The sequence below is a fragment of the Tursiops truncatus genome, chromosome 15 (assembly GCF_011762595.2).
Source record: "Tursiops truncatus isolate mTurTru1 chromosome 15, mTurTru1.mat.Y, whole genome shotgun sequence".
In the NCBI taxonomy this organism is placed as follows: domain Eukaryota; kingdom Metazoa; phylum Chordata; class Mammalia; order Artiodactyla; family Delphinidae; genus Tursiops; species Tursiops truncatus.
In genome coordinates this window covers 9,529,441-9,541,826 of record NC_047048.1, presented here as the reverse complement: position 1 = coordinate 9,541,826, position 12,386 = coordinate 9,529,441, and the positions used below count along the sequence as shown (strand labels likewise).

The 12,386-nt window shown below is 59.3% G+C and overlaps 1 protein-coding gene across 1 annotated transcript in view; it reads right to left on the bottom strand.

Moving 5' to 3' along the window:
- The window catches only part of ELN (elastin), a 32,505-nt gene that overhangs the window by 13,204 nt on the left and 6,915 nt on the right, over positions 1 to 12,386 (bottom strand). Inside the window, exons 3-16 of the mRNA XM_033839862.2 lie at positions 11,620 to 11,646; positions 10,742 to 10,774; positions 6,688 to 6,783; positions 6,398 to 6,442; positions 6,252 to 6,308; positions 5,511 to 5,558; positions 4,445 to 4,516; positions 4,138 to 4,167; positions 3,593 to 3,664; positions 2,920 to 2,961; positions 2,451 to 2,510; positions 1,809 to 1,862; positions 349 to 429; positions 210 to 263 (exon numbers count right to left, since the gene is read on the bottom strand). Of these exons, the coding sequence (XP_033695753.2) occupies positions 210 to 263; positions 349 to 429; positions 1,809 to 1,862; positions 2,451 to 2,510; positions 2,920 to 2,961; positions 3,593 to 3,664; positions 4,138 to 4,167; positions 4,445 to 4,516; positions 5,511 to 5,558; positions 6,252 to 6,308; positions 6,398 to 6,442; positions 6,688 to 6,783; positions 10,742 to 10,774; positions 11,620 to 11,646 (771 nt within the window). The remainder of the gene's footprint in view (positions 1 to 209; positions 264 to 348; positions 430 to 1,808; positions 1,863 to 2,450; positions 2,511 to 2,919; positions 2,962 to 3,592; positions 3,665 to 4,137; positions 4,168 to 4,444; positions 4,517 to 5,510; positions 5,559 to 6,251; positions 6,309 to 6,397; positions 6,443 to 6,687; positions 6,784 to 10,741; positions 10,775 to 11,619; positions 11,647 to 12,386) is intronic.

The window sequence follows — 12,386 nt, the reverse complement described above, 5'->3', positions numbered from 1 at the left end:
TCAGTGGAGAGCACTGGAGAGAGTCTCCCAGGCAGAGTGGCCAGAATGGGCAGAAGCAAGGAGGCATGACGGTGATGCCTGGCGAGGGCCGGTGCCCCAGATGGACAAAGGCCAAGTCCATCCAGCCTTATAGGACGAGGGTCTCCATGGCCCGTGCAGAGGCCAGGGCTGGCCGGAGCCCTGGTCCTGCCCCCCGGGGGGACACTCACCATATTTGGCTGCCTTAGCGGCAGCTGCAGCCGCAGCATCTGGAGCCCCGACCCCTGGAGAAAGAGCCACAGAAGGTGAGGCCCTTCCCCTACAGCGTTCTCAAGGACACCCTCCACCCCCTGCTGGAATGGACACGACCTGCGATGCCTCCGATGCCAGGAATCACGCCGGGCCCGCCAGGAATGCCAGCACCTGGGAGAACTCCGGCTCCTCCGGCACCTGTTAGGAGGGAGATAGTGCAAATGTGGCTCCCAGGGGCCCCTCCCGAAGCCAGGCAGGAGGCTACTTGGATGCTGGTGTTTTTCACAGCACAATCTCCTCTGGGAATGAGGCCCAGGCGTCTCCAGCTGGGCCGGCTTGGGAAGGCCCCCACCCCACTGTTCCTTGACTCACCCCCAAAGTGTCCATTTCAACACCCTCATTAAGGGACTTGTATGTTTTCAGACAAATCCCATTCTAATCACTGCCACATACTGAGAAACCACAAGCGGCCGCTCCCCGGGCCAGGGGGGCCCCTGCAAGAATGTTCAAGACTTCCTCTCCCTGTGTTCCGAAGACGCGGCCAAGTTTGTAATCCAAGCGCCTGGCTGCCTAGCTCTGGCAGCCCCTTGCCGTCCCACTCTCCTGCTCCCACATTCCAGCCACCCCCTCCAGCCTTGGGGGCTTGGAGGGAGGGCTTGTGGGGCCTCCGTGGGGCAGGCCTCCAGCTCGGTGCTACAGGCTACAGGAAGGGCTCCCCTGGGATTGGGGTAGAGGTGAAAACTTCACCACCCATGATCTGTCTCTGAACTGGGGAATCACCCGGGACAGGGGGACAGATGCCCACTTTGCTCCCCACGTGGGCATAGAGAAGGCCATGCCACATCTACTAACCAAGGGATCATGGGCTTGAGGGGCTAGTTAAAAGTTTTATAGTACATATTAAATTGATACTAAACTATTAAATTGTTTAAATGCTCATATAGGTACCACCTAAAATTATCATTCTAACCACACTTTTACCCATTCCCTCCTATTTTAACCACATGGCAAACTCCACCTATATTTTAAGGCCTGAATCAAATATTCTCTCTGAGAACGCTTCCTGATTATCCCCAGGTAGAAACAACGTCTCCCTCTTGACTCCCGCAACAGTGCCAACATTCTCCAGCAGAGCTCTTATCTGTCCCTGGTCTCTGAAATGGATGGATGGAGGGAGGGAGGGACAGACGGAGGGATGGATGGATGAATGGATAGACGGGTAGATGGATGGATGGAGAGATAAATAGGTGGATAGATGGATGGAAGGATGGATGGATGGAGGGAGGGATGGATTCATGGATGGATGGAGGGATGGGTGGATGGATGGAGAGATGGAGGGAGGGATGGAGGAATGGAGGATTGGAGGGTGGAGTGAATGGATGGATGGAAAAAAGAATGAATGAATGGATGCATGGAAGAAGACAGGAACGGGTGGCGCTGCAAAAGTTGGATAAATAGGGGTGGAGTGGGGAGGGGCCACCTTAGTTAGTTATCTGTGAGGAAGGCTCTCCGTGGTAATAGGGATGGAGAGGCTGGGGGGCTGGCAGCTAGCAGGCAGGGACTGCAGGCGTACTCACCAAGCTTTGCTGCTGCTTTAGCTGCTGCTGCTGCTGCAGCCTGTGCGCCAACCCCTGGGGGAGAGGAAGGAGAGAGACTCTGGAAAATGTGCCCCTGCATCTCCAGAGCCCACCTATTCCAGCCCCAAGAAAACCAACTGGTTCGGGGCTTCCCTGGTGGCGCAGTGGTTAAGAATCCGCCTGCCAATGCAGGAGACACGGGTTCAAGCCCTGGTCCAGGAGGATCCCACATGCCGCAGAGCAGCTAAGCCCATGCACCACAGCTGCTGAGGCTACGTGCCACAACTACTGAAGCCCGCACACCTAGAGCCTGTGCTCCACAGCAAGAGAAGCCACCGCAATGAGAAGCCCTCGCACTGCAATGAAGAGTAGCCCCCGCTCGCCACAATCAGAGAAAGCCGCGCACAGCAACAGAGACCCGACACAGCCAAAAATAAATAAATAAATAGATTTATAAAAAAAAAAAAAGAAAACCAACTGGTTCCCATCTGGGTGTGGATGCGGGGTTTCATAGCATGCAGAGGTTGAGGATCCTTCTCCAGGCTCAGACCGGGGTCTGGATGTAGGGTGGGCTGGCCTGCTTTATGGAGGCTCGGTAATTAGTGCCCCCTTTGGCTGGCAGTGGGGTGAGGCTCTCCTTACCTGTCCCCGTCGGGTACCCGGCCTTGCCCGCGGCACCAGCTACTCCTCCAGGACCATAGCCTGCGAAACGCGAGGCTCTGGGCATCCACGTGGACCTCACTGTGGCTGCCCCCTCCCCTGCCCTTCAAGGGCCAGGCCACCCAGAGTCTCCACCTGTCTCCCACCCAGCCAGAGTTAAATACAAATGTGTATGGGATGGTTATTCCCATTTTACAGACAAAGACACTGAGGCTCAGAGAAGAAACTGGTTCTCCCAAGACCTGGTGATAAGTGCGAGGGCCAGGATTGAGAGCGAGGTGCTCTGAGTCCAAGTTCCATGTCCCCTCCTTCGGGGACTCCCATTCCAAGACTCCACACACCCCCTCCCTCCAGGGGGTGCTCTCTTAGCCCTGAGCTGGGGCCACAGCTCCCTTGCCAGAACCCTGCATCTGGAGAGAGGCAGAAGCCCGCCAGTCTAAGAGGGCCTTACCAAAGGGCAGTTTCCCAGTGCTGTAGGGCAGTCCGTAGCCACCTGAGGAGATGGAGTGTGGGATCAGGGGCTGCCCCATGGCGGCCCCATGCCTCACTGGGCCCCCACTACCTGGGTAGACAGACCTATTCCCACAGGTACTGAAGCCCAAGACTGCGCCGCCTCCACCAGGGCTGTGAGCTGCTCTCAGAGGCTCTCGGGAGAGCAGAGGCCTTGGTGGAGGAGGGAGAGGACACCCCTGCCCCAGGGCATGATGGGACACCCGTTCTTCTACCAACTCAGGCCCTGCCATGGCCCCAGAGTCTGCGTATCTTCCTTACTCTCCTCCCCATCAGGAAACAGCTCATCATGTGAGCTGATCGCTGGGGTGGAGGTGGGTTGGCATCAGAGGAGTCTTTCCAGTGAATGGTGTTTCTTACCATCAACACAAGCGGTTTCCCATCAGGGCTATGGGTCTCTGTGCATGTGTGTGCATGGGAGTGAGACCAACACTTGCAGGATGGCTTCCCCCTGCTTCCCTCTGCTGGCGACCAGAAATGGGCTTTAATACCAGGTTTCCTGGCTACCCTCGTCCACCCCAAGACACAGGTGGCCAAACAAGTCCCCTCTCAAGCTGGCTTCCCAGTAGGGAGGCCCAGCGAGTGGTGTCTCTCGAATCCTCCTTCTGCCTTACCTGGCAGCTTGGGTGCCTTGATGGGGTACCCCAGAGGGACTCCAGGCTGCGGACCTCCAAAGGGTCCAACTCCTGTGGGAACAAGGAGAGCAAAATGAGGTCCCAGTCACTCGAGCCAGCGGCCCCTGCGAAGCGCCCAGCCTCACGCTCCACCTTCTGCTCAGACAGAATGAGCTCCCGTGGCATCCGGAATCCGGAAACCATCCTAGTGCCTAGAGGGCCTTCCTGCCTCTTTCTCATTGGCCAGCAGAGCAGCCCCCAGTGATGGGCCACTTCCTTCTGGAAGCTGCCGGACACTCTCCCTCCTGGGGCTTGGGCCACACTCAGGGCCTGTAGCCCTTGTGGCATTTGGCACAGACTGCTGGGCTTTCTGGGCTCATCTGGGCTCCCAGACAGAGGGTTGGGACGGGGGAAGCAGGCCTGTGATTGATGTCACTTTGCGCTGAAGCCAGTCCGAGGCCTGGAGCAGTAGGTACGCCCAGCCCCTCCCAGGGGAGGATCTCCTGCCCACCCTCACTGGCATGGGGGACCCGGCCTTGCCTTACCTGGGATTCCAGCAAAAGCTCCGCCTCCACCTGCAGTGACAAGGAGCCCTCACTGCAGCCCTGCCGCCACGGGCACAGGGCCTACGCACCAGTGGCAGTGCTGAGGGGCAGGCTGGCCCGAGCCGTGGCCACTTCTGCCCAGACCTCCCAGCTCATGCTGCCTCGCACACACTCGGGGATTTCTGAGAGATGTGCCGCCCATCTCAGCCAGCTGAGCCCAGGGTCCCCGCCCCTCACCCCAGGGCGGAGGGGACTGAGGGTGAATGGAGATTCCCACCATGGGTCCCCAGCCCAGCTGGCAACATACCTGGGGCCTTGGGCTTGACGCCTGCTCCAGTGGGAACCCCAGGGAGCACCCCTACACCCGGGAACCGAGCTCCTGAAGGGGCAAAGAGGGGGCTCGCAGTGGGCGTGGGAAGGCCGGCCTGGAAGGTCCAGCCCGGCACCATACCCGTCAGTGACACAGCTGGCCTCCTTCTGCACTGACTGTCAGCTACTGGCATGGCTCACAGGGTGCGGGGAGGGCCTCTTTGGTAGTGACTTTTCTTCCCCATCTTACCCAAGGTCGGAAGTTTTAATGCTATTTCCTAGCCATGTGCTTCTGTGTTTCTGTTGGCCTGTCTCTAAACTGGAGCTAATTTCCCGCCGCCCTGCTCAACCTCATCAGAGAAGGCAGACGGTAGAAGCCTGCCAGAAGTGGGGAGAGCCTGCAGGTCGGGGAGGCCTGTGACCTTGGGGGGCTCTCACTGGATGTGATTGACAAGCAAACACAAAGCAGTCATCTGCTCTGGCTGGGTGACACTCCATTTGCCAGTGTCCAGTGCTGTCACCTCTCCTGTCTCCCCTGGGGCTGGGCCACCGTGGCAGGGAGGGGCCGAGGGAGGGACACTCTGCCAGCCAATCCCGCAGAGCAGCCCGAGTCTGGGCTTTTGGGGGAATTCAAGAGGTCACGTGTTGGGTGGGGTGGCCGGGCCCTGGTGGGGAAAGGAGGTTGAGAGGGCAGCTCCGAGGGCCTCCTGCAGGGCGGATGCACTGGGTGGGGCCCCTGGTGACTTATGGCTTTTGGGAAACAGCTGGCCACACTGGCGACTTGGTCTGTCCTTGGGGGCCCACTGCAGGCTGTGATGACGTCTGGGTCTGGGCCTGGGCTCAGGGCGCCGGGGGGCCAGGGGAAGCTTGTGGATCCTCGTAGGGAAAAGACAACCAGAGATCTGACGCCTGTAGCCTGAGCTTTGATGCTTAGGGAGAAAATGCCGGTCAGGACCCAAGGTCTCTGGTGGCCTCGGCTTCGGGGGGGGGGTGGGGGGCCACCGGGGAGGCTGCCAGGGTCTGCTCTCCTTGCTACAGGGTCCCCTTCTCCTGCTTGCTCTCACCTGCGCCTGGGAGCACTCCACCTGGGTATACACCTGGGAGCCCCACACCTGTGGCCAAAGAAGGAGAGTGAGTGGCAGCCTGGCCTCCAGGGGCCCCTCCAGGCCCTTCCCGCCGTGGCAGCTCTGGGGCTCCCGAGCCAGCCACCTGGGTGCCCGGCGGGAACGGCGAGGGACACATGCAGTGGCTGCAGCCCTCTTCCCGTAAGTTCCGGAAGTCATCTGCAAACCCTTCTGTGCGTGGATTTGTCCCATCTCCTGGAGCCTGTTTACATGGCCGGCCCAGCCCACCTCTGGGTTAACAGCTTCCAGATGTTCCCTCCCTGCTGTGTGGACTCAGGCAGCCTTTTGTTTAACCTGAAGTCACTTCCTCAAGGGCTTGGTGCAGAGGAACAAACACCGGATGGGGAGTCGGCCCACCTCGGGCTCCCCCCCGCTCCGCAGTGACGGGCGGGCCCTTCTGCGCCAGCTCCCTATCTTGAAGCTCAGCGTCCCCATCTGTCGCCTGAATGTGGGTGCCACAGAGTCTGTCTCTGAGGTCTGCTCCAAGGTCCTGGAAGAAGGGCCCGGGAGGTAGACCAGGGCCCCTCGCCCCTATCTGGGACACGGCACCATGCTCTGGGCCTGGCTATGCCCCCTGCCCTGCTGCAGCCGGGCCCTGTCCTTCCTGCCCCGTGGGCCTTAGAAGCTCTCGCTCCTCCCTGACCTCTGCCCTCCACCCCCAGGGACTCCATCCACACTGACCTGGCACCTTCCCGGGCTTCGCTCCAACTCCTGCTCCGAGCTGAGGTACCACCGCACCTGGTAGGGAAGGGGCCACCACAGAGTGGGCTCCACCACCCCCCACCCCCACGGCCTTCGCCGGGGCCACCCAGGTCTCGCCTCCATACCTGCAGACACTCCTAAGCCGCCGACGCCACCAAGCCCCGCAGCACCTACAGAGCCAGGAGTGGGAGAGGAGAGAGGTCACACCAGGAACAGTCACAGGCGGGAGGGCCCGGGGCTGAGGTCTGGGTCTGCCACCACCTCTGAGACTCGGGCACAGCTGGCTGCCTCCCCGCACCCCCAGGAGATGGAGCTGAGGCTCCCGTCTGCTTGCCCTTCAGGAAAGGTTCTTTGCCAGGTGGAGAGCCTGCGGAGGCCAGAGGGCTTATGGCACGTCCCAAAGGGTGACACTCACCGGCCTTGGCAGCGGCTTTATAGGCTGCAGCAGCGCCAGCCGGGCCGCCGGGCACCAGAGCTCCTGGGAAGGCCCCTCCAGGAAAGGCCCCAAGCCCTGCAGAGAGGAGGACGGAGTGAGGTCCTGCCCGCAGCCCTTCCCCGGCCCGCGCTGCCCACGAGGTACATTTGAGGCTCTTCTGCTCCACGCAAAGCTGCGACTGCTGCTCCCGGGACGGGGTGCGGTGTCAGCGGGCACTTTGGGGCAGGCCTGACAAACCGCAGGCATCTTTCGGGGTCTACCTTCCACACCTCCCTCCTCCAGAAAGCCTTCCTGAAGCCCCGCCGAGGTGGGCGGCTCCTTTGGGCTCCTGGGGCTGCTCCCCTCCAGCTCTGGTTACTAGGTTATAACAGCACCCAGGCCCCAGCTGTGATTCCCTTGTGCCCTGGACAGCGGTCACAGCACCACCCCTTACACCAGTGCCCAGGACAGGCCCGGTCTGCATCCTCGTACCCCCAGCTGCCCTTCTTACTGGGCAGATGCTCTGGCCCCCAGAGGGGCACCTTGCCTGGTGTCCACACTAACCTGCCCCAAGGCCGGCGCCTACGAGCCCTCCTGCACCCGGGGAGAAGAAGACAGAGCCAGGTGAGGGGCTGGTGTGGGGCATCGCTCCTGGGCCCAGGGTGGAAAGGGTCTCGTGGAGTAGGGGCGGGACCCTGGCAATGCTGTGGTCGGCGTGTGGCCGCTCAGGGCCCTAAGCTGGACTCAAACCTTTGGTGCCTAGGGGCCGATCTGATGAAGTAGCAGCCGCTGTTTAGCAACCAGCAGCTATGTGCCATGTGGACTGACTGTGCTGACTCCGTACAACACACCCTGACCAGACCTCACTTCCCTTAGAAGGCCCGCCACCTAACGAGGGACCCAGAGGGGCTTTCTGTGAGGGCTGGGGCTGAGCACGAGCTGCCGGCAAGATCTCACCCAGGCCGGGCCCTGCTCTGCTCCCACGTTAGCTGCCCCACCCCGGGCCTCTCACTGGCTTCCTCGCAGGGGTCCCCTGCCTCAGGCCACGCCCTCTCCCCTGTATCTGGAGCCCCTTTTGTCCATCCGTCTAGCCTGCCCTGCAGTCCGGGGGCCTCCCTGCCTGCAGACAGATGCTAAAATGTTTATGAACAGCCGAATGGGTCCCTCTGGCTCTCTCCGTCCCACATCTGGGCTCAATCTCTCCTTTTCCCCCTCCAGGAGACATTCCACGGCTTTGGCCAGGACCGATGGGCAATCAGGTTGGAGTTCACAACCGTGCTGGGTTTGTTTCCAATTATGCTAGAATCTCTCCCACAAGCACCAGTCCCGGCCACCAGGGTTCCAAGCTCAGGGGTGGCCCCTCTGGGGACCGACCTCAAACATGCAGGGCTGCTGAGCCCTGGAGAGTCCACCTAGCTTCCACTGGGTGTGGTCCCCCGACCCCATTTCCTACTTCTGTGAGCTGGCCTGTCTGAAACCCAGCTAGCCACTCTGTAAGATGGGCCTCTGACTCCGGCCAGTCTCCCTTCCGGGCAGGTGTGGTGTGGTCTAGCTGGGCGTGGGGTGTGTCTGGGTCCACTTCCCAGGGCTGCGGGCCCTGCCCCTCCCCAGCTCTGGCAGGGGTTTCTCTCCAGCCAGGCCTGTGTCCTGAGCTCCAACAGGGCAGCAGACACACTCGGGCCTTTCCTTACCGCAGAGGGGCTAGGAGGAGAGGATGGGGACCGAACAGGAAGTGAGAAGAGGCTGGGTGCGTGGGGTGGGACATGCAGCCCCTGTGCGGCCATCTGCCCTCGTCCCGTGCTCCCCCAGAGTTGTCTGGTCCCAGCGCCACCCTGTAGCATGACCAGCTACATGCCCTCCTTCCTGTGGACTCACGTGGCCCAAATGCCCCAAGGAGTCCAGCCCCTAGAATGGAGGAGAGAGGGCGAAGGAGAGAGGGGCTGGACTCCCTGGTTGCCCGGGGACCTGGCTTACCCAACCGTCTCTCTCCCCTGGAGTCAGAGAGCCCTGGATTCAAATCCCGCTGTCCCAAGCTACTCCTTGCATGAAAAAGCAAGTCACTTCACCTCTCTGAGACTCAAGTTTCCCCGCTTACAAAACGGCCAGCATGTTCCCCACCTTCCTGGGACCAGAGGGCTCGTGGGCAGGGGGTGCAGAGCGTATGCAGCCTGCCAGGGTGACCGGTGGGTGGCCCCTCTGCTCCCCCCTGTTCTCTCACGTGGGTGACTGGCCTCCAGCCGGTGCTGGGGGTGTAGGTGGGGCTGGCTCCCAGCTGCCTGGTCCCCCACTGAGAGCCCAGGCGGGGCCACCGGCCGAGGCCCAGGTGGAGCAGCTGCCAGGCCACCCACCCTCCACTCGCCAATGGATTAGTTGTTCCCAAGCATGACCTGCATTGTCTGTGCCCAGTTCCATCCCATCTGGGCAGGCCCAGGCGTCCCTGCTGCCCGGATGTGGGGAGCTGCCCTTTGTGTGTGTGTCGGGGGGGCACTGTGGCCCTGTCCAGGCCTTTGTAGCTCAGAGTCCTAAGGCTGAAAGATGACCTCAGGGAGGTCATGGAGTCCAGCCCCTTTTCATGAGCAGATGCTCTGACTTTCCTCTCGGTCTACGCCTTCACCCTGAGCCAGAAGTTCTTTTGGAAGTCTAAACTAAATCTTTCATCAATAAAAGCTTCACTTTATCAACTGCAACTGAATGCAGTTTTCACAGTCTTCTCTTCGGTGTTTCATCACAACCCGCCGTGTGTCCCCTGCTGCCAATGGGATCAATGAATCCCTGTTCTAGCTCTGCAGTCACGACCGCTACCATTTGGGTCTTCACAGCTAAGCACGATCCTAATTCCACACCTTTGTTTATCTAGCCTTTCCCTGTTCTCTCTCTGCCGTCAAAGACCCTGCTAAGATCACCCACCCCTCCGAGAAGATAGGAAACAGGTTCAGGCGGGATAAGCAGTGAATCCCGAGGGCTCCAGCCTTGCAGACCCCAACAGACCCCAGCAAACCCCTTGCCCAGACCTCCTGCCCTCCTGCATCTCTCTCGGCTGGCCCCAGCCCTGTAGTTTCATAACGCAGATGGGCTTGCAGGGAAGGGGAAGCTGGGTCTTGTAGATTCACTTGCACTTGAATCATCGGATATCTGGATTTCGTAAGAGCTGTTGGACATGCAAACTGTCCTGCAGTCCCAGGCTTCAGAGCCAGGGAGACACAGATCAGGGTGGGGGGTGCCAAGGCTGCATGTGAAGTGTCTCATGCTCTTAGGGCCATAAATCCGGACAGAGACGCCCCTTCCGCCACCTGAGCCTTATCCACCAGGGCCTCCTGGAGGAGGAAGCCGCCCTCCCTCTTTCCTGGGGGGGTGTTCTCTGGAGCTGATGGTGGACCCTAGTGGCAGATCCAAGCCCCATGGGCAAGGCCGGGATAGATCTGGCCACATCCTCATACTGGAAAACTCCTTGGTCTGGACACAGCTGGAAGGGGCCTGGGAAGGAAGCTCATCTGGGGCCAGGGTCAGGGTGAAGCCTAGGGTTAGGTTCAGGGCTTGGTCTGGGGTCAAGATTCGGCCTGGGGTCAGGATAAGGGCTCAGATTGTCATTAAGGACGGGGACATCTAGGATCTTGGCCTGGAGTAAGAGAGGGCTTGGTTTGTGGTCAGAGACCATTCAGGCAGAGTATGGGGCCCACCATCTGTGTCTGAGCCCACAGGCTTGGTGGCCACTGGAACATCAATTCCTACCTTTGACTCCAGCACCAGGGCTGTTTCTGGGACTCTGTGCACAGGGGACAGTCAGGGCAGCTGGGCACATAGGCACCGGCAGGGTAGGTGCCAGACACCCCTCGCGCATGGAGGACAGCAAGCTGCCTCCAGCCTCCTGACCCTGGATGCCCCAGAGCCTGGCCCTAGCCAGGTCATAGGTGGGGTTGACTAGGGGGCAGAGGGACTGTTGCTGCCCACCGCTTCCCTCCCTCCTCCGTCCATAGGCTGGGTTCACAGCTCTGCGGACCCTTCCCTCCCCTACCCCGTCGGCACTCACTCAGTGCTCTGAGGCCACCGGTCTTACCTGGCTTGGGTGGTTTGCCTCCAGGGCCCAGTGCTGCAGAGGGAAGAGATGGTGGTAAATGGGGAGTCCCAGCCCACCTGACCTACCACGATCCCCCAGGGTACTGCGGGGTCTCACTGTGAGGTGAGGAATGATCCTCCCCTCTGCACAGGGAGCTGCTGGGAGCCCAGTGTCCACATGCCTGGGTGGGAAGCCCAGCTCTGGCCCTGATTTGGGGTTACCCTCTCTCACACAGTTTCCCAGCCTCTGAAGGGGATGATGCTTCCCGCGCAGTTGGCTTTGCAGGGATATTACTGAGGATCAAAAGAAATAGGAAAGAGGGACTTCCCTGGTGGCGCAGTGGTTAAGAATCTGCCTGCCAGTGCAGGGGACATGGGTTGGAGCCCTGGTCCGGGAAGATCCCACGTGCCGCAGAGCAACTAAGCCTGTGCGCCACAACTACTGAGCCTGCGCTCTACAGCCCGCAAGCCACAACTACTGAGCCCGTGCACCTAGAGCCCGTGCTCCACAACAAGAGAAGCAACCACGATGAGAAGCCCACGCACCTCAATGAAGAGTAGCCCCCGCCCGCAGCAACTAGAGAAAGCCCGCACACAGCAACGAAGACCCAACGCAGCCAAAAATTAATTAATTTAAAAAAAAAGAAAGAAATATGAAAGAAGGCAGGGCCCCCAGGGAAAGAGGCCAGGGGGAGGGGCTTAGGGGACTCGTGAGTTCTAGTTCTTAGACAAATCCCTCCCCAGTGGATGCTCGGTCTGTGAAATGAGGGGTCCCTTAATGTCTGGGCCTTCTGAGGTTCTCAGATCTGAGCACGTATGTGGACTAGAGTGAGACCCAGACCCCATCGCTGAAGAACCAAGTTTGGTGTCTGAGCTCACCTCCTCCCAGGCCTCCGAGACCAGCGCCTGTGTTGAGGGGGGAGAGAGAGAGAGAGAGAAAGAGAGAGAGAGGACCATCAGGGTCCCTGCCGGGAAGCCATCCATTGACCCTGGTCAAATCCACCGCTGCCTAGCCATATGACCTCAGGCAAGCCTTGACCTCTGTGAGCCTCTGTTTCCACATCCATCTCATCGGGGAAACAGCTGTGTGCCTGTGTGTACCTGGGAGTGTGCTGGTAGCTGCCCTCACTTCCACGTTGGTTCTGAACACTCAGACACATTGTAAGTATTGAAAATATTAGGTTTGACGTTTCAATCTACTTTAAGACATTATGCTTTTTTCTAAATTAAAAGAAAAATTGTAAAGCAATTATAGTCCAATAAAGATGTTAAAAAAAGAAAATACGCCCCCCGCCCCCCCCCCCCCACCATGCCATTGAGTTAATATTCTGCCCATTTTCTTTTTTTGGAGGGGGCCCAATCTCCACCCGCACCTAGTCCTTGCTTTTATATTGTTTTTATTTGAGAATCACTTTACCATGTTACCCGACAGATAGCATATTCATAATTTTCAGTAGTTGCATCATATAAGTTTATTTAATCACACCCTCCAGTCAGGTGGGTTTCTTGTTTGCATTTTTGCAAGGAACATTCCTACGAACCTTGGGGCAGATGGTTCTTTTTCTGTTCTTCTCAATTATTTCCTTTGAATGGGTTTCCAAGAGTGAGGTGAATGGTTCGAAGACTAAAACAGCAGGGATCGGTGA